Here is a 21,809-nt window from a genome sequence, read left to right as displayed (position 1 = left end):
CATAAAGCTGGCAAAAGCCTTGTAAAGCGTACCCCTGCCAGTGCTGGACAAGCTGCCTGCTCGCCTTCTCTCCCTCGCTACTTGTCCCGCAGAACTACGCACTCTGCCGCTAGCGCTGTCAGAAGGGAAATAGTGTTTCAGCTTGTGCACCAGGGCCTGCTGGTATTCATGCATTCTCACACTCCTTTCCTCTCCAGGGATGAGAGTGGAAAGATTTTGCTTGTACCGTGGGTCCAGGAGAGTGAATACCCAGTAATCTGTGCTGGAATAAATTCTTTGAACGCGAGGGTCACGGGATAGGCAGCCTAGCATGAAATCTGCCATATGCGCCAGAGTACCAACGCGTAAGAATTCACTCCCCTCACTGGCCTGACTATCCATTTCCTCCTCCTCCAACTCCTCCAACTCCTCTTCTTCTGCCCATACACGCTGAACAGTGAAGGACTCAACAGTGGTCCCCTCTTGTGTCTCGCCAACATTCTCCTCCTCTTCCTCCTCATCCTCCTCCACCTCCACCTCCTCCGATATGCGCTGAGAAGCAGACCTAAGGGTGCTTTGGCTATCAACAAGGGAATCTTCTTCCCCCGTCTCTTGTGACGAGCGCAAAGCTTCCGACTTCATGCTGATCAGAGAGTTTTTCAACAGGCCAAGCAGCGGGATGGTGAGGCTGATGATGGCGGCATCGCCACTGACCATCTGTGTTGACTCCTCAAAGTTACTCAGCACCTGACAGATATCAGACATCCACGTCCACTCCTCATTGTAGACTTGAGGAAGCTGACTGACCTGACTACCAGTTCTGGTGGAAGTTGACATCTGGCAGTCTACAATCGCTCTGCGCTGCTGGTAAACTCTGGATAACATGGTTAATGTTGAATTCCACCTCGTGGGCGCGTCGCACAACAGTCGGTGAGCGGGCAGTTGGAGGCGGCGCTGCGCTGCCCTGAGAGTGGCAGCATCTGTGCTGGACTTCCTGAAATGCGCACAGATGCGGCGCACCTTCGTGAGCAAATCAGACAGATTGGGGTATGCCTTGAGGAAACGCTGAACTATCAGATTTAACACATGGGCCAGGCATGGCACATGTGTCAGTCTGCCGAGTTGCAGAGCCGCCACCAGGTTACGGCCGTTGTCACACACAACCATGCCTGGCTTCAGGTTCAGCGGTGCCAGCCACAGATCAGTCTGCGCCGTGATGCCCTGTAATAGCTCTTGGGCGGTGTGCCTTTTATCGCCTAGGCTCAGCAGTTTGAGCACCGCCTGCTGTCGCTTAGCGACGGCACTGCTGCTGTGCCTAGAGCTACCGACTGATGGCGCCATGCCCACGGATGGTAGTTCGGAGGAGGAGGTGGAGGAGGGGTGGGAGGAGGAGGAGGCATAGTAGGCCTGAAAGACCTGGACCGAGGTAGGCCCCGCAATCCTCGGCGTCGGCAGTATATGACCAGCCGCAGGGTCAGACTCGGTCCCAGCCTCCACCAAGATAACCCAATGTGCCGTCAGCGATATATAGTGGCCCTGCCCGGCAGCACTCGTCCACGTGTCCGTGGTCAGGTGGACCTTGTCAGAAACGGCGTTGGTCAGGGCACGGATGATGTTGTCTGACACGTGCTGGTGCAGGGCTGGGACGGCACATCGGGAAAAGTAGTGGCGGCTGGGGACCGAATACCGAGGGGCGGCCGCCGCCATGAGGTTGCGAAAGGCCTCGGTCTCTACTAGCCTATAGGGCAGCATCTCCAGGCTAAGCAATCTGGAGATGTGGACATTAAGGGCTTGGGCGTGCGGGTGGGTTGCACTATATTTGCGTTTCCGCTCCAGCGTCTGGGGTATGGAGAGCTGAACGCTGGTGGATGCTGTGGAGGATCGTGGAGGCGACGATGGGGTTTTTGTGGCAGGGTCCTGGGCAGGGGGCTGACTATCAGCTGACACAGGGGAAGGAGCAGTGGTGTGCACGGCCGGAGGTGAACGGGCTTGTTGCCACTGAGTGGGGTGTTTAGCATTCATATGCCTGCGCATACTGGTGGTAGTTAAGCTAGTAGTGGTGGAACCCCTGCTGATCCTGGTTTGGCAAAGGTTGCACACCACAGTCCGTCGGTCATCCGGTGTTTCCTTAAAGAACCTCCAGACTTCTGAAAATCTAGCCCTCGCCGCGGGAGCCCTCGCCACGGGAGCTTCACTACGTGACACATTTGGCGCTGATGCACCTGCTCTGGCCCTGCCTCTCCGTCTGGCCCCTACACTGCCTCTTCCAACCTGTTCTGGTCGAGGACTCTCCTCCGTCTCAGAAGCACTGTGTTCACCCGGCCTCTCAACCCAGCTTGGGTCTGTCACCTCATCATCCTCCGATCCCTCAGTCTGCTCCCCCCTCGGACTTCCTGCCCTGACAACAACTTCACCACTGTCTGACAACCGTGTCTCCTCATCGTCGGACACCTCTTTACACACTTCTTCCACTACGTCAAGAAGGTCATCATCACCCACAGACTGCGACTGGTGGAAAACCTGGGCATCGGAAAATTGCTCAGCAGCAACCGGACAAGTGGTTTGTGACTGTGGGAAGGGTCCAGAAAAAAGTTCCTCATAGTATGCCGGTTCAAATGCCAAATTTTCCTGGGAGGGGGCAGACTGGGGGGGGAGGAGGCTGAGGTGCAGGAGCTGGAGGAGTGCCGATTTCGGTGACATGGGTGGACTGCGTGGAAGACTGACTGGTGGACAAATTGCTCGAAGCATTGTCGGCAATCCACGACATCACCTGTTCGCACTGTTCTGGCCTCAACAGTGCTCTACCACGAGTCCCAGTAACTTCAGACATGAACCTCAGACATGAAGCTCTGCGGCGTTCCCCTGCTCCCTCATCAGCAGGTGGTGTCTCACCCCACCCAGGACCACGGCCTCTGACCCCTGCAGTAGTTGGACGCCCACGTCCCCGCCCTCGTCCTCTACCCCTAGCCCTCGGGTTAAACATTTTGAAAATGAAAGTTATAACTTTAAGTTTTTTTTAAACTTTTTTTTGTGTTTTTTTGTGTTTTTTAGTTTTTTTTGTGTTTTTTAGTTTTTAAAACCAAACAATGCTATCCTATTGCTATGGCTATTTTCTAGCCAAGTATGAAAGCACACTGCTATGCCAGATGAGATGACGCTGAGTTATGAAAAAATAAACGTAAAATAAAAAGGAAATGGCAGACTGTGCCTAATTGAAATCCAACCCCTAATAAATTTTCCCACTTCGGTCTTTGCGATGGATATGTGCGTCACTAAGCGCTAAACACAGCGGTCGCAAGTCTCACTCCAAATTCCTGACAATTGGCTAGTAGATGCACTGCAGCAAGTACAGCCACCAGCAGATCAACCAGAAATAAAATATATATAACGCTATTATAGGCGCAAGTAAGACGTTTGGATTCTCCTTTGGCTATTTTCTAGCCAAGTATGAAAGCACACTACTATGCCAGATGAGATGACGCTGAGTTATGAAAAAATAAACGTAAAATAAAAAGAAACTGCCAGACTGTGCCTAATTGAAATCCTACCCCTAATAAATTTTCCCACTTCAGTGTTTGAGGTGGATATGTGTGTCACTAAGAGCTAAACACAACGGTAGCAAGTCCCCCTGCAAATTCCTCACAATATGGTACTAGCTGCACTACTAGTGCCAGCAAGCCCAGCCACAAGCAAACAAAAAAAAAAAAAGTATAACGTTATTGTAGCCCTAAGAAGGGCTGTTGGGTTCTTGTAGAATCACTCCTGCCTAACACTATTCTAATAGAACACCCTAACGCTTTCCCTGACCAGCAGCAGCTCTCTCCCTAGCGGCATCCAGACACAGAATGATCCGAGCAGCGCAGGCAGTGGCTAGTCTATTCCAGGGTCACCTGATCTGGCCAGCCAACCACTGCTATCGACGTGTAAGGGTACCACGTCATGCTGGGTGGAGTGCAGAGTCTCCTGGCTTGTGATTGGCTCTGTTTCTGGCCGCCAAAAAGCAAAACGGCGGGAGCTGCCATTTTCTCGAGCGGGCGAAGTATTCGTCCGAGCAACGAGCAGTTTCGAGTACGCTAATGCTCGAACGAGCATCAAGCTCGGACGAGTATGTTCGCTCATCTCTAGTGTTTGCTTACACATGGTTTATGTTTTGGTTCTAGATACCTATTGCTTTATTTCATACATGGGGGTGGGGACACTACCATGTACAGTTTTTTGCAATTATGTGAACTCACTGGGGCAGATTTACTTGCCCGGTCCATTCGCGATCCAGCGGTGCGTTCTCTGCGGTGGATTCGGGTCTTCCGGCGATTCACTAAGGCAGTTCCTCCGACGTCCACCAGGTGTAGCTGCTGCGCTGAAGTCCGCCGAGGCCCGCTGGAATGCACGGTCCTATACTTGGTGAAGGTAAGTGCGTGTCCCGCGACACTTCTTTTTTAAATGCAGCGGTTTCTCCGAATCCGTTGGGTTTTTGTACGGCCACGCCCCCAATTTCCATCGCGTGCATGCAGGCGCCGATGCGCCACAATCCGATCGCGTGCGCCAAAAACCCGGGGCAATACAGGGAAAATTGTCGCAAATCGGAAATATTCGGGTAACACGTCGGGAAAACGCGAATCGGGCCCTTAGTAAATGACCCCCACTGACTTGGTGTGATGTCCACTTGAGTTCTCAAATATACCAATGCACTTTTTAAAATTGATTTTAATTGTCATATGCTATTTTTGAATGAATTTAATAAAAAAGAAGCAGCCTGCAATTACTGAGCTGGGATAGGCCACTGTTAGGGGGCTATTCCAGCAGAACAATAACAGCCTGCAGCCGCCCCACTACCTGACCATCTATAGAGGGTCAGGTACTGGTTTGTACCCGGCTCTTCCCGGCACCCCTGGTGGTGGTGGGTACTGGCGTAATGGTATGAGCATTAGTGTGAATTTGCTAAAAAAATTAAAGCAAACACTAAGGCCAGCCCTTAGTAATGAGCACCGTTATCTAGCCAGCACTATTACTGTGGAAAACTATGAAGAGTGTTGCAAAAAAAATCACACCGTTTTTAACAAATAGAAAATTTTATTGAACAAAAATGCAGACACACCCCCAATGACCATTTTATTTGTTAGAAATGTTGGTCATCGACGTAATCCTTCAAATCCGAAGTCCACAGCAGATGCGGTCCTGGAAGACAAAAAAAAAAACACACACAAAAAAAAAAGGGCACGCAGCCACAAAGGGGGACATGCTCATTGTCTAGGGGGGACATGCTCATTGTCTAGGGGGGACATGCTCATTGTCTAGGGGGGACATTCTCATTGTCTAGGGGGGACATGCTCATTGTCTAGGGGGACATGCTCATTGTCTAGGGGGGACATTCTCATTGTCTAGGGGGGACATGCTCATTGTCTAGGGGGGACATGTTCATTGTCTAGGGGGGGACATGCTTGTTCTTTAGGGGGGGACATACTCGTCTTGGGGGAGTGGAATATGCCCCCCAATTATATACAGGCAGTCCCCGGGTTACATACAAGATAGGGTCTGTAGGTTTGTTCTTAAGTTGAATTTGTATGTAAGTCGGAACTGTATATTTTATCATTGTAATCCCAGCCAGAACTTTTTTGGTCTCTGTGACAAATGGCTTTTAAAAATGTTGGGTTGTCAGAAGAATAAAGATTAACACTAAAGCTTTATTACAGACACCAGTGATAACTGTTATAGCTGTTTATTGTAGCCTAAGGCTAAAGTACAATAAATTACCAATATACAGAGGTCCGTTTGTAACTAGGGGTCGTATGTAAGTCGAGTGTTCTGAAGTAGGGGACCGCCTGTACATAACTATACATTGTTGGTGGGGTTAAACAGCAATATGAGCAGTGAGCACAGCGGGGAAAAATTATACTTACCTGAGCCGAGGAGCGCGGTGACGTCACCCTGAGCGCCTCCAGCACTATTTGCAAAGATTATAAAGTCATTTTTACTGCGATGCAGGAGCCGAGAGACTAGCAGAAAAAAGCGAGAACATCCCCTACAGGTAACGAGCATTAGTTAGAGGACAGTATAAAACCCAAAAAATGGTGATAGATGTCCTTTAAAATCATTTGTACAGAAAAAAATTCTTCATTTTACTATATTCTGAGACCAATAACTTTTATTTAGCTGTTTAAAGTGTCCTTTTTGCGGTATTAGATGACGTTTACATTAATACCATTTTTGGGACTGAGCAACCTTTTCATCGCTTTTAATTCAAATTTTTATGTCTTGCAAAAAAGTTGTGTTTCAAACATTTTGGGGCTATTTTCCATTACAGGGTTCCCCCGACGGGAATATTCTGTTTTTAATATTGATAAATTGGGACTACAGGCAGTCCCCTACTTAAGAACACTCGACTTACATACGACCCCTAGTTACAAACGGACCCCTGGATATTGGTAATTTACTGTACTTTAGTCCTAGGCTACAATAATCAGCTATAACAGTTATAAAATGTGTCTGTAATGAAGCTGTAGTGTTAATATTGATTCTTATGACAACCCAACATTTTTAAAATCCAATTGTCACAAAGACCAAAAAAGTTCTGGCTGGGATTACAATGATAAAATATACAGTTCCGACTTACATACAAACTCAACTTAAGAACAAACCTACAGACCCTATCTTGTATGTAACCCGGGGACTGCCTGTATTAAGAAGCGACGATACCTTACATGTTTTATGATTTATATAATTTTTTTAGACCCCTATGGCACTTAAACTTCAGGTTGCCTGGTTGATCCTACCGTGTTCTGCTATTACTACAGTATAGTAGAATATGGGGATTTTGCACATGATCTGGCACATTGTAACAGATCTTTGACGGTGGCGTGTAAAGTCACGGCGCCTTTTTGTCCCTCTTACTCATCTGGAAAAGTTGGGAGCTATGCATATCATATTAGTTTATTATTATTCATGTAAACTCCTCATAATGTATCAGGCCTAACTGTAAACTGTCATTGTGCCTATAGCAACCAATTAGATCTCAGATTACATTTTTTCAATGTTGTCTAGGAAGTGAAAGCTGATCCCTGATTGGTTGCTATAGACACGTGAAGACTTATCAGTCAGCATCCTCCATGTTGGTAAATCTGGTGTATTTTATGACTAGATATTATACTAAATTACTGTAGGTTCCACAATCTTAGGATATAGCAACCTGCTGAAAACATAATGGGGCACATTTACTTACCCGTCCCGTTGATGCCGCCGATCCGGAATGTCTGACGAGGATTCGGAGCTGCTACGATTCACTAAGATCGTGCGTCCAATTTCCTGCATGTGTCGCTTCCCCCGCTGAGGTCCGCCGGAGTTCACCATCTTCTTCCCAGTGCTGATCTTGCGACACAATTTGATTTTTAATTTCTGCAGTTTGTCCCAAACAGTCGGGTTGTCCGATGGCCACTCCCCCAATTTGTGTCGCATGAAAGCCGGTGCCGATGCGTCACAATCCGATCGCGAGCGCCAAAAACCCAGGGTAATTCAGCGCAAATAGGAAAAAATCGCAAAACCCGACGGAAATGCATCCGATGGACCCTTAGTAAATGTGCCCCATTGTATTGGTTCATTATTATTCACGTAACCTCCTCATAATGTATCAGGCCTATCTGTAAACTGTTATGTCTTATTCAGACACCTTGTAAAACCTACACAACATCCTTTGACCTACGTAGAAGAGGGTGATGTCATAAAGCGCTGCTCTGTGTTGTACCTTGATTCTCATTGTCTCCGTAGTGACAGCAGCCATCATCCACCCAGACGCAAGGTTTCCTAAAACCAGAAAGAATGGATCTGACCATCGCCCCCCAGACAGAAGTCATCAAGGGCGAAAATGTAGAATTACTGGTTCAGAATAGGGAACTTAGGAGGATGTTAGTTCTACTACAGGAAAATGTGGATCTGAGAACCAACCTGGAAAAATTACACAGCAATCCAGAGGAGATACAGCGTCATATGACAGACCTCAAACTGGACGAGGAAGATGAGGATAGCGACACCAAGCGAATAAGACCTTCCAAGAACTCCAGGTTGGATAGTGCTCAGAAGGACGAAACAGAAGGTGCAAAACAAAATGACAGCCCTGGCACAGGGACGGGTAAGAAAAGATGTACATTAAAAAACATGGTCACCCTGGATTCATATAATATACTACTACTAAGGCTACATGCACACTTTCATTGCCCGCCCTACCATAGCACAGCGGGCACAAGGCAGCACGCGGGGAGAGGGGAGGAGGTGAGCGCTGCCGTGTGCCCGCTGTGCTATGTTAGGGATATATGGCGCACGGCGCTGTGTGCCGTGTAAAGATAGGACATGTCTTATCTTTTCACGGGGTACGGAGCGGTATGGTGCCGCACATGTGCTGCACCGTTCTGCTCCCATAGGGCGCCATGCGCCCATTGCCGTCTATGGGGGACGTATATCGGCCGTATATGCGCCCCGCATGCGGCAGTGTGAATGAGGCCTAAGGGTGTATGTTTCAGTGTTTACGTCTAATAAAAAGAATATCAAAAGAAAAGAAAAGATGAGTATGTGGAGGTCATGAACATACTAGGGTCTTAAAGGGGTTGGCCACTTTACCTCATGTACCTCATGTGTGTGTAAGTGTGGGGGGCAGGATATTAGGTCATTGATAAGTAGGGTGAAGCCTCCTGTTGTTTACCTCATCAGTCGGACATTCCTGGCCACAAAATGGCCGCAGAGCTTGGGTCATGTGATCTCTAACTGGCTGTTCATGAACAAATCTGCGTCCATTATATGGACGGGAATGTTTGGCTGATGAAGTAAAAGACGGGAGGCAGGTGCAGAACTATTACTAGACTGGACTATTACTTACACACGTTGTACAAAACATGAGGAAACATGGCCAACCCCTTTAAGAACCCAATATTATCAATAGGACATAACTAGGATGTTGGCATAGATTTTACATTTCAGATCTCAGACTTTAAAATATCACCCCGACTCTATGGGGCAGATTTACTTACCTGGTCCTGTCGTGATTCAGCGGCGCGTTCTCAGACGAGGATTCGGGTCTTCCGGCGATTCACTAAGGTCGTGCGCCCGATGTCCACCAGGTGTCGTTGCTGCGCTGAAGTCCGCTGAGGTCCGCTAGAGTTCACCAACCTATTCTCGGTGCATGTGAGTGATTAATTCACAATTCGTTTTTTAAATTCTGCGGTTTTTCCGAATCTGTCCGGTTTTCCGACGGCCACGCCCCCCATTTCTGTCGCGTGAAACTGAAAGCGATTGCGGCAAAATCCGATCGCGTGCGCCAAAATCCCTGCGGAATTCGGCGCAAAACAGAAAAAAATCGGGAAACCCGACGAAAGTGTGCCTGTGGAGCCCTTAGTAAATGAGCCCCAATCTCTTAACCCCACTGCTGATGTCAGGGATGTATTGGAGCCAATAGGCCAGTGGTGGCGAACCTATGGCACGGGTGCCAGAGGTGGCACTCAGATCCCTTTCTGAGGACACTTAGGCCATCAGAGTTCACCAAACACTGAATCTTCCTGCAGTCAACTGAACTGTTGGCCTTAGGGGGCCGATACAATTGAAAGATGTGGAAGAACAGGGAGAAATAAGTTACTGTATAAAATTCCATGTTGGCACATCACGGTAAAAAAGTGGATTTTGGTTGAAGTTGGGCACTCGGTCTCTAAAAGGTTCGCCATAACGGTACTAGGCGATACGTGCCGTCCAACCACTACTGTTTTCTATTATACAGCATGGACAATTTATTGTTACTTGTTATTGTATCAAGGGTAAAATCAATCAAATTAATCGAATTATAATTTGAATTATTTCCATCTTTCTTCTCGTCCCCTTCCTGCATGCAGAAAAGGGCAAAGAAATAGGAGTGCACTCCCCTCAAAGTAAGTGACTTCTATATAGTACACTGGGATATATTGTAAATCCTCTGTATTGTACACCACGTGATTCTGAGTGACTTCCACATTGCACACAATGTATGAGGTATCAAGAAAAGAATTGTACACAATGGGGCAGATTTACTTACCTAGTCCAGTCGTGATCCCGCGGTGCGTTGTCCGACGAGGATTCGGGTCTGCCGTGATTCACTTCGCTCGTGCACCCGTGTTCCTGCATCCGTTGCTTCTGCGCTGAGGTCCGCCGGAGTTCACCTGCTTCTTCCTGGTGCATGTGAGTGCTTGATCTTGCTACACAACTCCGTTTTTAAATTCCGAGGTTTGTCCGAATCCGTCAGGTTGTCCGACAGCCACAGCCCCCGACTTCCGTCGCATGCCAGCCGGCGCTGATGCGGCACAATTTGATCGCATGCACCAAAAACCCGGGGCAATTCCCTGCAAAACGGAAATAATCAAGAAACCCGACGAAAGTGCGGCGTTCGGACCCTTAGTAAATGTGCCCCAAGCGTTTATTGAAAAAAAACTTGTACACTACATATAATCTACATTATAAGTGTTTCTATATTGTACACTACATATAGGGGGTCATTTACTAAGGGCCCGAATCACTATTTTTCGTCGGGTTTCCCGAAAATTACCGCTTACCTGCACCCAGCAACGGATGGTGAACTCCAGTGAACTCTGACGGACTTCAACGCAGCAGTGACACCTGGTGGACATCGGGCGCACTACCTTAGTGCGCCGGAAGACCCAAATCCTCGACGGAGAACCCGCCGCTGGATGGCGTCAGGACCGGGTAAGTAAATCTGCCCCATAATCTATACAGTATTATAAGTGTTTCTATATTGTACACTACATTTAACATGTATTGTAAGAGACTTCTTACAATAAAAACCTTTATATTGTACCCTACATATAGCTTTATATTGTATACCACCTCTATATTGTACCCTACATATAGCTTTATATTGTATACCATCTCTATATTGTACCCTATATACAACATCCATTGTAAAAGACGACTATATTGTGCATCATGTATAACTTACAGATGAAACCAGAAGTTTACATGAGCTGTATAAAGAGACACACAAGTATGTTTCCTCACATGACATCAGAATAAACCTTTCCTGTTTTAGGTCAATTAAGATTACCAAAATTATTTATATTTGGCAAATTCCAGAACAATGAGAGATGGATTTTTTTAAGGCATTTTATGACTCTCTGCAAGTCAAAAGTTTACATACATTTCATTAGTATTTGGTACCATTGTCTTTATACTATATCTACCATCAAAATCCATCATGATAAACCAGGAGCATTACTCATAGATCTAGGAACCGTGACTGTGGTAATCTTTTTATATCCATGGCCTCCTCCCTTCTAAAATCAACTTTTAAAATGATGCTAATGACACAGAAGTTCTCTGGGGGTGTTACCAGAGCCCCCTAGTGCTGTAACTTCACAGGCTGTTGCACCCTTCCCCCATCTTCTTTAGCACTTTCCTCCCTCTGCATAATTCCTTGTGCAGATTAATGAGGCACTATCAGGTTTCTGGAAATTGTACCTAAGGATGAACCAGACTTGTGCAAGTCCGCATTTCTCTTCCAGATATCTTGGCTGATTTCTTTAGAAATTCAAAGACATGAAATCATGATATGGGCTGCCTCAAATTGTTTAAATACATAGTAATTTTGATGTATGTAAACGTTTTACTTTGCAGAAAGTAATAAAAATACCTTAAAATTCTCTCTCTCCCTCTCTGGTTTTTAATTTGTTTTTTTTAAATTTCATTTCAGATAGTGAGAAAAACATTCATATGTGTCTTTTTATATAGTGTATGTAAACCTCTGGTTTCTACTCTATACTGTATAAGCCTCTTTATAAAACCTCTACATCTTCCTGCAGCGCCACCACAGGGGATATTAAGCATTAGAATGTTTAAATTACCCATTTAGATCACTTCCAAAACTTGGATTTGCAAAAAATTTGCAAAAAATAAAATTTGTACTCTTTGATGTATGAGTTGGGTAACACGTGGGAGGTCTAGGAGTCCTGTATACTAATGGTGGTAACTTTCTAACTTTGTCTTCCGCAGGTTCCAAACAGCTCTATCTCATGCAGCATATCATAGGGGAGATGGCCTTTCAGCTGGATCGCAGAATACTGACGTTTATCTTTCCGGATCACACAAGACTGTACGGGGTATCTGTAGCCAACATCCCACAGAAGATCATAGAGGTAATATTGGGGAGACAAACGAAATAGTTTCAAATTCCATACAAAACTGGTTTAGATATGATGCTCCGTCTCCAGGTTCCAGCGTAGGTGAAAATGTTGGTGGTCACAAGCCCAATGCAGAAAGTCTGTGGGCCCTGGTGATGTAAAACACATTGGGGGTCATTTACTAAGGGCCCGAATCGCGTTTTTCCGTCGGGTTTCCCGAATATTACTGATTTGCGCCATTTTCCCTGAATTGCCCCGGGTTTTTGGCGCACGCGATCGGATTGTGGCGCATCAGCGCCGGCATGCATGCGATGGAGATCGGGGGGCGTGGCCATCGGAAAACCCGACGGATTCGGAAAAAACGCTGCTTCACACGGCGTGTCGCTTCACACGCACTTACCTGCACCCAGCATAGGATAGTGAACTTCGGTGAACTCCAGTGGACTTCAGCTCAGCAGCAACACCTGGTGGACATCGGGTGCACTACCTTAGTGAATCCCGGCCAGACCCGAATCAGCGTCGGAGAACCCGCCGCTGGATCGTGAATGGACCGGGTAAGTAAATCTGCCCCATTAGGTATTAGCCACAACAGGTCCCGATGGGGGTTGACACTTTCGGGCTTGATGGGAGCTTTAAGTTGTCAGGGCATAGAAAGATCTGTAAGAGACATTTTGAGGAATTCTCTTGATCGCTGGAAGTCCCAGAAATCAGACACTTATCCCCATGGATAAGAGTCTATAAAAGCAGAACTTCTTTAATGATATGTTCCTCATTCCCTATGTACAAGTCCCTCTGCTTCTCAATATTCTTAGATTATAGTAATCACAGAAGAATTCTTCATCCCACCATCACATACCTGGACTATAGGTAACCCTAATGCCTAACCTCTGAGTCTCATTGATGATGGTCCAAGCACCTTAGATGTTGAGGAGATGTTTGACGTGGTTCTTCTCACAATGGGCAGCTACTAATCACTATAGTGAAACATATATTACTTCTTCTTGGCCACCACATGAATGTTACTCTCACTGTACAACATTTTTATCAGGCAGCTACTGATCCTGCGACAGGAAATGTTGACGAGAAGAAGCGGACCTCCATGATGCAGAGATATGATGAGATCATGAAAACGCTTAAGCAGTATGGTTATGACATGGCCATCCATCCAACCTTCTCGGAGAAAATGGTCAACGCGTATGGGATCATGAAGCAGCATCCACCCTCAGACTCTACCGAAATGCACAGCTTATGTGACCCCGAAAACCTGAAGAAGATCGCTTACTGCGCTGTGCCGAGCTCCGATCTGGAAAATGTCCTTACTCTGCTGAAGTGTCTGTCTCAGCTTTCCAAGCGAGATGGAAAACCACTATTTCGTCTGTAAGATCCGAATAGCTAACTCCCTGTAATACTCCTGCCAATATAAATAAGTAAAACCAAATATTCTGGTTTGGGGTATTCAATAGAAATGTAGTACAACCAGCTATGTACAGATAGGGTCACATTATATTTGTGGGATGAGAATGGCACACATGCTGGGAGCCCGGTACAGCTGACCAATGCCAATGCCATGGGCCAGGGGCGTAATTACAGCCGAAGCAGCCGTACTATGGGGCCCGTTACCCTTAGGGGACGTCATGAACTGCAGTCTGCACGCACGCATGACTGACTCTCTCCGGTAACACAGACGGCAATATCATGGGCTTTGCCCATGGACACAAGCCTTTGCCCCCCCCTCCCCCTAGTGTAAGTCAATAAATAGGCTAACACTAAGCTCCTTATCATTACATTGGAACCCACCACCACCAGTGGTACTAGGAGGAGCGGGGTACAGTACCCTCTATAGATGATCAGGTACTTGGGCAGCTGCAGGTTGGTATAATTGGGCTGTGATGGCCCAAAAACAGTGGGCACTCAAACCCCTGTAATGTCAGGGTACTGCTGCTGTATCGTTTCTGGCTGGGGACCCCACATAATTTTTTTTCCAATTATTTATTTTTTAACCGTCTTTTTCTATAACCAGACAGATACAATACAGCAGCAGTACCCTGACATTATTGGAATGTGAGCACCCACTGTTTTTGAGCCATCTGCAGGCTATATACTGGGGGACAGGGGATGCAGGGTATATACTGGGGGACAGGGACTGCATGCTATATACTGAAGGGGCAGGGGCTGCATGTTTGTAACACCCCTTCAGGTCTACCTCTGCAGGAAGGGTGTATGGTGACTTCAAACTCAATATGGCGCAGTGCCTCCACCCGAATCTTGCTTGAAGCTCTGTAGGTCAGCAGGAGGGCTTTCCTCTTCTGCCAGGGGTTGACTCGGGAAACCCCTGCCTAAGCTTAACACACACTCACAATAGGTAAGGGTAAAACTACATGGCAGGTTTATTGTGAGGGAAGGAATTAGGGATGAGCCAAGTGCAATGAATGCAAACAGGGAAAAACATAAACAGGAATAAAATATTTACAGAGGCAGATTTTCTACTAAAATGTACTGCAAGTGGCAATAAAGGGTAACTGCACTCCCTAGGCCTGGGAGGGATAATGGTGCAGAGGGGTCCCTTTAACTAATGAGCTCTGTGAGCAACAGAGGGGATAAATCAGAACACAACAGAAATGACACGTGTCACTATCACACACTCTGCAGGTGACAACACACTCTCTCTACCTGCACTCTACGGTTACACTATTATGCTGCAGCTATGCATATTACACAGTCCAATCGTTGGGGCCCAGTTGCCGCGGACGTTGGCGCGCTTTCTGTAACGTTGGTGCACTTAATACTTTCAGTACTCTTGGAAATTATTTTCCTGCAAACTCCTTACTAACAATAAAGTCTACTCACAACTCTGAGTAACTGCACCCAGGCTTCTGCTTGTGGCTGGGACCAGGCACCTGGATGGTAATGGAGGGGCAGGCAGGAACCTCCTGGGTGGTGGATGTGGAGACCTCCTGGGGATCAGGCTGTGGTGCAGAGATGGAGCTCCTCCAGCAGGTCCTCTTCTCCTCTGGGGCTGAGCTGCTGGACTCTCTCTAGTCTTCCGCTGTGTCACTCTCAGTGCAGGACTCTTTACACTCTGCCATGTGCTGTCAGTCCTCTCTGCTACACATGAGGTCTCTCTCCCCTCTCCTCCCCACAATCCCTTGTTTTTCCCATCAGCCCTTTCTCCAGCAACTCCTCCTATCAGTGTCAGTGGCACAGAGCAGCAGTGATTGCTGGGAGATGTAGTCCAGTCTGCTCCTGAGGAGTAGGTGCTGCTAGCTGCTGGTCTTAACCCCTGCTGCCCAGCAATTACATTGTCCGGTTCACGTGTTGTGCTCTTAGCAGGGGTTACATGTTATATACTGAGGGGGCAGGAGCTAATAGCCATATATACTTAGGGCAGGGGCTGCAGGCTATATAATGGGGGCAGAGGCTGCTGGCTATAAACTGGGGTCAGGGATTGCTGGCTATATTCTGAGGGCAAGGGGTAGTGGATATATACTGAGGGCAGGGGCTAATGGCTATATACTGGGGGAAGGGCTGCTGGCAATATAATGAGGGCAGGGGCTGTAGGCTATATACTGGGGGTAGGGACTGCAGGCTATATACTGGAGGGCAGGGGCTACAGGCCAAATACTGGGGAGCAGGGGCTGCAGGCTATATATGGAGGGCTGCTGGCTATATACTGGGCACAGGAGCTGCAGGTTATACACCTCGGAGCAGGGGCTAGAGGCTACATACAGGGGAGCAGTGGCTGCAGGATATATACTGGGACCAAGAGCTGAAGGCTGGGGAGGGGCAGGGGCTCCAGGCTATATACTGGGGGGGGGGGCAGGGGCTCCAGGCTATACATGGGGGCAGGGGCTACAGGTTATATACTGGGGGGGGCAAGGGCTGCTAGCTATATACTAGGGGCAGGGGCTGCTGGCTATAAACTGGAGGGCAGGGGTTGCTGACTATAAACTGGGGGCAGGGGCTGCATGCTGGATATTTAATGGGGGGCAGGGTCTGCTGGCTATATACTTGGGGGCAGGGGCTGCAAGTTATATACTTGGGGGCAGGGGCTGCAGGCTATATACTGGGGGCATGGGATACAGGTTATATACTGGGGGGCAGGGGCTACAGGTTACACACGGGGGGGCAGGGGCTGCAGGCTATATACTGGGGGACAGGAGCTGCAGGCTATATACTGGGGGGCAAGGGCTGCAAGCTATGTATTAGGGGCAGTGGCTGCAGGCTATATCCTGGGGGCAGGAGCTGCTGGCTATATACTGGAGGGCAGGGGCTGCAGGCTACATACTGGGGTGTAGGTTATATACTGGGGTGCAGGGGCTGCTGGTTAAACACTGGGGGACAGGGGCTACAGGCTATTTATTGGAGGGCACGGGCTGCAGGCTGTATATTGAGGACAGGGGTGGCTGGCAATATACTGGGGGGCAGGGGCTACAGGCTACATACTGGGGGGCAGGGGGTGCAGGCTATATACTAGGGAACATGGGCTACAGGCAATAAACTGGGGGTATGGGGCTTCTGGCTACATACTGGTGGGCAGGAGCTGGTGGCAATATAATGAGGGCAGGGGCTGCAGGCTATATACTGGGGGTAGGGGCTGCAGGCTATATAATGGAGGGCAGGGGCTACCGGCAAAATACTAGGGAGCAGGGCCTGCAGGCTATTTACGGAGGGCAAGGGCTGCTGGCTATATACTGGGTGCAGGAGCTGTAGGCTATACACTGGGGAGCAGGGGCTAGAGGCTACATACAGGGAAGCAGGGGCTGCAGGCTATGTACTGGGGACAGGATCTGCAGGTTACAGATTTGGGGGCAAGGGCTGCAGGCTATATACTGGGACCAGGAGCTGAAGGCTGGGGGGTGGGGCAGGGGCTCCAGGCTATATACTGGGGGGGGGGCAGGGGCTCCAGGAAAAACTTTGGGGCAGGGGCTACTGGTTATATACTGGGGGGGGGCAGGGGCTGCTAGCTATATACTAGGTGCAGGGGCTGCTGGCTATAAACTGGAGGGGAGGGATTTCTGACTATAAACTGGGGGCGGAGGCTGCATGCTATATACTGGGAGAAGGAGCTGCTGAATATTTAATGGGGGGCAGGGGCTGCTGGCTATATACTTGGGGCAGGGGCTGCAAGTTATATACTTGGGGGCAGAGGCTGCAGGTTATATACTAAGGGCAGGGGCTGCAGGTAACACAGTGGGGGGCAGTGGCTGCAGGCTATCTACTGGGGAGCAGTGGCTGCAGGCTATATAAGGGGGGCAGGAGCTGCAGGCTATATACTGGGGGACATGGGCTACAGGCTATATACTGAGGGCAGGGGCTACAGATTACACACTGGGGGGCAGGGGCTGCAGGCTATTTACTGGGGGACAGGAGCTGTAGGCTATATACTGGGGGGCAGGGGCTGCAGGCTATGTATTAGGGGCAGTGGCTGCAGGCTATGTCCTGGGGGCAGGAGCTGCTGGCTATATACTGGAGGTCAAGGGGCTGCTGGCTACATACTGGGGTGTAGGGGCTACAGGTTATATACTGGGGGCAGGGGCTGCTGGTTATACACTGGGTGCAGGGGCTACAGGCTATATATTGGAGGGCACGGGCTGCAGGCTGTATACTGAGGACAGGGGTTGCTGGCTGTATACTGAGGGGCAGGGGCTACAGGCTACATACTGGGGGGCAGGGGGTGCAGGCTCTATACTAATGAACAGGGGCTACAGGAAATAAACTGGAGGGCAGGGGCTTCTGGCTATACACTGGGGAGCAGGGGCTTCTGGCTATATACTGGTGGGCAGGATCTGCAGGCTATATACATACCTCCCAACTTTTGGGCCAGAAAAAGAGGGACAAAAGCCCCTCCCATTCCCTAAACCACACCTACTGCCCCACCCCTTGCCCGACCCCAAACGGTCCACACATAGCATTATGCACCTGTCCTGTGGCCAACCCCCAAAGGACCTATATAATAGTCTAGACAACGGTGAGTATATACTGCCATTGTGAGCACAATGTGATACATGCACCACAACTGCAGAGAACACAGCAGGTAGCTAGGAGGGCACAAGGCGCACACGACACAAAGCACATGGCACACACAACACAGTGGGCAGGGAGCACAGAGGGCACAAGACGAACAGATGGCACAATGCACAGAGGGCACAAGGCACACAGGACAGACAAAGAGCATGGGGCTCAGGACGCAGAGCGCACAGAGGGCATGGGGCACAGGACACAGGGCGCCCAGAGGGCATGGGGCACAGGACACACAGAGGGAAGAGGACACACAGAGGGCACGGGGCACAAGACACAGGGAGCACAGAGGGCATGGGGCACAGGACACAGGGCGCACAGAGGGCATGGGGCACAGGACACAGGGCGCACAGAGGGCATGGGGCACAGGACACAGGGAGCACAGAGGGCACAGGGCGCACGGAGGGCATGGGGCCCTGGGCACACAGAGGGCATGGGGCAAAGGGCACAGGGCGCGCATGGGGCATAGGACAAAGTGGGCACAGGTAACAGGGCGCACAGAGGGCATGGGGCACAGAACTCAGGGCGCGCATGGGGCACAGGACACAGGGCACGCATGGGGCACAGGACACAGGGCGTGCATGGGGCACAGCACACAGGGCGTGTATGGGGCACAGGACACAGGGCGCACAGAGGGCATAGGACACAGGGCGCACAGAGGGCATGGGGCACCTGATGCACAGAGGGCATGGGGCACAGGACACAGGGTGCAGAGAGGGCACGGGGCACAGGACACAGGGCTCAGACAGGACACAGGACACACAGAGGGCACAGGACACACAGAGGGCACGGGGCAGAGGACACACAGAGGACAAAGGGCACAGGACACACAGAGGACAAAGGGCACAGGACACAGGGCGCACAGAGGGCATGGGGCACAGGACACAGGGCGCAGAGAGAGGGCATGGGGCACAGGACACAGGGAGCACAGAGGGCACGGGGCGCACAGAGGGCATGGCGCACAGAGGGAATGGGGCAAAGGACACAGGGCGCATATGGGGCACATGACACAAGGCGCACATGGGGCACAGGACACAGGGCACACATGGGGCACAGGACACATGGGGCACAGGACACAGGGCGCGCATGGGGCACAGGGCGTGCATGGGGCATAGGACACAGGACGCGCATGGGGCACAGGACACAGGGCGTGCATGGGGCACAGGACACAGGGCGCACAGAGGGCATGTATCACAGGGGCACAGAGGGCACAAGACACAGGACGCACATGGGGCACAGGACGCGCATGGGGCACAGGACACAGGACGTGCATGGGGCACAGGACACAGGACGTGCATGGTGCAAAGGACTCAGGACGTGCATGAGGCACAGGACACAGGAGACACAGAGGGCAGAGGACACACAGAGGGCACGGGGCAGAGGACACACAGAGGGCACGGGGCACAGGACACACAAAGGGCACAAGACACAGGGCGCACAGAGGGCATGGGGCACAGGACACAGGGCTATCTACTGGGGGTCAGGTGCTGCAGGCTATCTACTCGGGGCAGGGGCTGCAGGCTACTTACTGGGGGGCAGGGGCTGCAGGCTACTTACTGCGAGGCAGAGGCTGCTGGCTATATACTGAGGGCAGGGGCTGCTTGCTTTATACTGAGGGCAGGGGCTGCTGGCTATATGTTGAGGGCAGGGGCTGATGGCTATATGCTGGGGGCAGGGGCTGCAGGCTATATACTGTGGGCAAGGGCTACAGGCTATATACTGGGGGCAGGGGCTAGAGGCTATATACTGGGGGCAGGGGCTACAGGCTATATACTTAAGGCAGGGGCTAATAGCTCTATACTGTGTGCAGGGGCTAATACATAATGGGGGCATTTTCTGCAGGCTACATACTGGGGGGCAGAGGCTGCTGGCTATATACTGAGGGCAGGGGCTGCTGGCTATATGCTAGAGGCAGGGATTGCAGTCTATATGCTGGGGCAGGGGCTATGGGCTATATACTGGGGGGCAGGGGAGGCAGGCTATATAATGGGGGCAGGGGCTACAGGTTATATATCGGGGGCAAAAGCCGCTGCCTATATACTGGGGGTAAGGGCTGCTGGCTATATAGTGAGGTGGGGGGAGAGCTGCAGGTTATATACTGGGGAGCAGGGGCTACAGGCTATATACTGGGGGGCAGGGGCTACAGGCTATATTCTGAGGTGGGGCAGGGCCTACAGGTTATATACTGAGGGGGGGCACGGGCAAGGACTATATGCTGCGGGGCAAGGGCTGCAGGCTATATTCTGGGGGTCAGGGGCTACAGGCTATATACTAGAGGCAGGTGCTAATAGCTATATACAGATGGCAGGAACTGCAGGCAATATACTGGGGGCAGGGGCTAATGGCTATATAAGGAGAGCAGGGGCTGCTGGCTATATGCTGGGGGGCAGGGGCTTCTTGCTATATACTGGGGGCAGGGGCTACAGGCTATATACCTGGAACAAAGAACCATATACTGGGGGCAGGGGCTGCTTGCTATATAATGGGGTGGGCAGGAGCTGCAGGCTATATACTGGGGGGCAGGGGGCTACAGGCATACCTCCCAACCGTCCCGGTTTCGGCAGGACACATGGGAGTAACTTGAGGGGGTGAAGAGGGTGCGGTCGCAAGAGGCTTTGGGGTCCCATAAGGTCTCACTTTCCCATATGAGAAGACTAGTACTATATTTGGTATCGTCACGTCACCGTGTTTCGAAAATCGAGAATTTTTCCAAATTTACACCAAATACCTTTTTTTTTTTTTTTTTATAAATAAACCCAAAACATACCAGCAAAATTTTTCAATTAACATGAAGTACAAAGTTTCCCAAGAAAACTATTTCAAAATTGTTATTGATATTTGGAAGAGTTCCAAAGTTATAACCACTTATAGTGACACAAGGCAGATTTGAAAAACAGCCGCTTCAGGAAGGCGAAAAGTGGCTTCGGCGTTAAGGGTGTATGAATAGGGCTCACGGGCTGAGCTCTCTTCATACAGACATGTGGTTTGCTGCATATTGCAGCAATGACCCCTCACTAACACCCACGATTGTTGCTTGCACCGATCGCAGGTGTTAACCCCTTGATTGGTGCCTGTAGTTAAAAAAATAATAAAATATAAAAAATTTTAATCACCCCTTTTCCCTAGAACTGATTTAAAACTAAATAAACAGTAAAAATCACATGTTAGGTATCACCACGTCCCAAAATAGCTGATCTATCAAAATATAATAACGGTTACTCCCAGAATTTAAACCCATTATAGAAAATAGTGCCCAAAGTAAAAAATGACACTTTTTCCCCATTTTTGTAAAATATAAAAGATGTAATAAAAAGTGTTCACAAGCTGTGACATCATCTATTGTCAGTAGTGATGTAATGATGGGTCAGTGTTATCTATATAGAGGTCATTGTACAGGGAGGAGGAGATAAGCTGTGACATCATCTATTGTCAGTAGTGATGTAATGATGGATCGATGTTATCTATATATAGGTCATTGTACAGGAGGGGAGGAGATAAGCTGTGACATCATCTATTGTCAGCAGTGATGTAATGATGGGTCAGTGTTATCTATATAGAGGTCATTGTACAGGGAGGGGGAGGAGATAAGGTGTGACATCATCTATTGTCAGTAGTGATGTAATGATGGGTCAGTGTTATCTATATAGAGGTCATTTTACAGGGAGGGGGAGGAGA

General features: G+C 49.5%; 2 protein-coding genes across 4 annotated transcripts in view; both read left to right on the top strand.

The window, feature by feature from the left end:
• Window positions 1-21,809, top strand: part of TRIQK (triple QxxK/R motif containing) — a 328,700-nt gene that overhangs the window by 19,238 nt on the left and 287,653 nt on the right. The gene's annotated exons all lie outside the window — the stretch shown is intronic.
• LOC140132587 (speriolin-like protein) lies at window positions 6,996-13,554 on the top strand. Of its 3 annotated transcripts, none has more exons than XM_072151531.1 (5): window positions 6,996-7,084; window positions 7,738-8,098; window positions 9,843-9,878; window positions 11,989-12,131; window positions 13,165-13,554. In XM_072151531.1, exons 2-5 carry the CDS (start codon window positions 7,789-7,791, stop codon window positions 13,495-13,497), a joined length of 822 nt encoding a protein of 273 aa, XP_072007632.1. In that variant the 5' UTR covers window positions 6,996-7,084; window positions 7,738-7,788; the 3' UTR covers window positions 13,498-13,554. The 3 variants fall into 3 exon arrangements, with proteins under 3 accessions (XP_072007632.1, XP_072007631.1, XP_072007633.1); XM_072151530.1 differs by having other exon boundaries at window positions 6,996-7,088; XM_072151532.1 differs by lacking the exon at window positions 9,843-9,878 and having other exon boundaries at window positions 6,996-7,088.

Source organism: Engystomops pustulosus, chromosome 5, assembly GCF_040894005.1.
Source record: "Engystomops pustulosus chromosome 5, aEngPut4.maternal, whole genome shotgun sequence".
Classification (NCBI taxonomy): domain Eukaryota; kingdom Metazoa; phylum Chordata; class Amphibia; order Anura; family Leptodactylidae; genus Engystomops; species Engystomops pustulosus.
This window is presented reverse-complemented; position numbering and strand designations above follow the sequence as displayed.

Bases quoted from the DNA above. Each gene is read 5' to 3' on its own strand.
- LOC140132587 (XM_072151531.1), top strand. From the start codon at position 7,789: ATGGATCTGACCATCGCCCCCCAGACAGAAGTCATCAAGGGCGAAAAT. The intron at 8,099-9,842 runs GTAAGAAAAGAT...TCCTGCATGCAG, and splicing joins CAGCCCTGGCACAGGGACGG to AAAAGGGCAAAGAAATAGGA. The intron at 12,132-13,164 runs GTAATATTGGGG...CATTTTTATCAG, and splicing joins TCCCACAGAAGATCATAGAG to GCAGCTACTGATCCTGCGAC.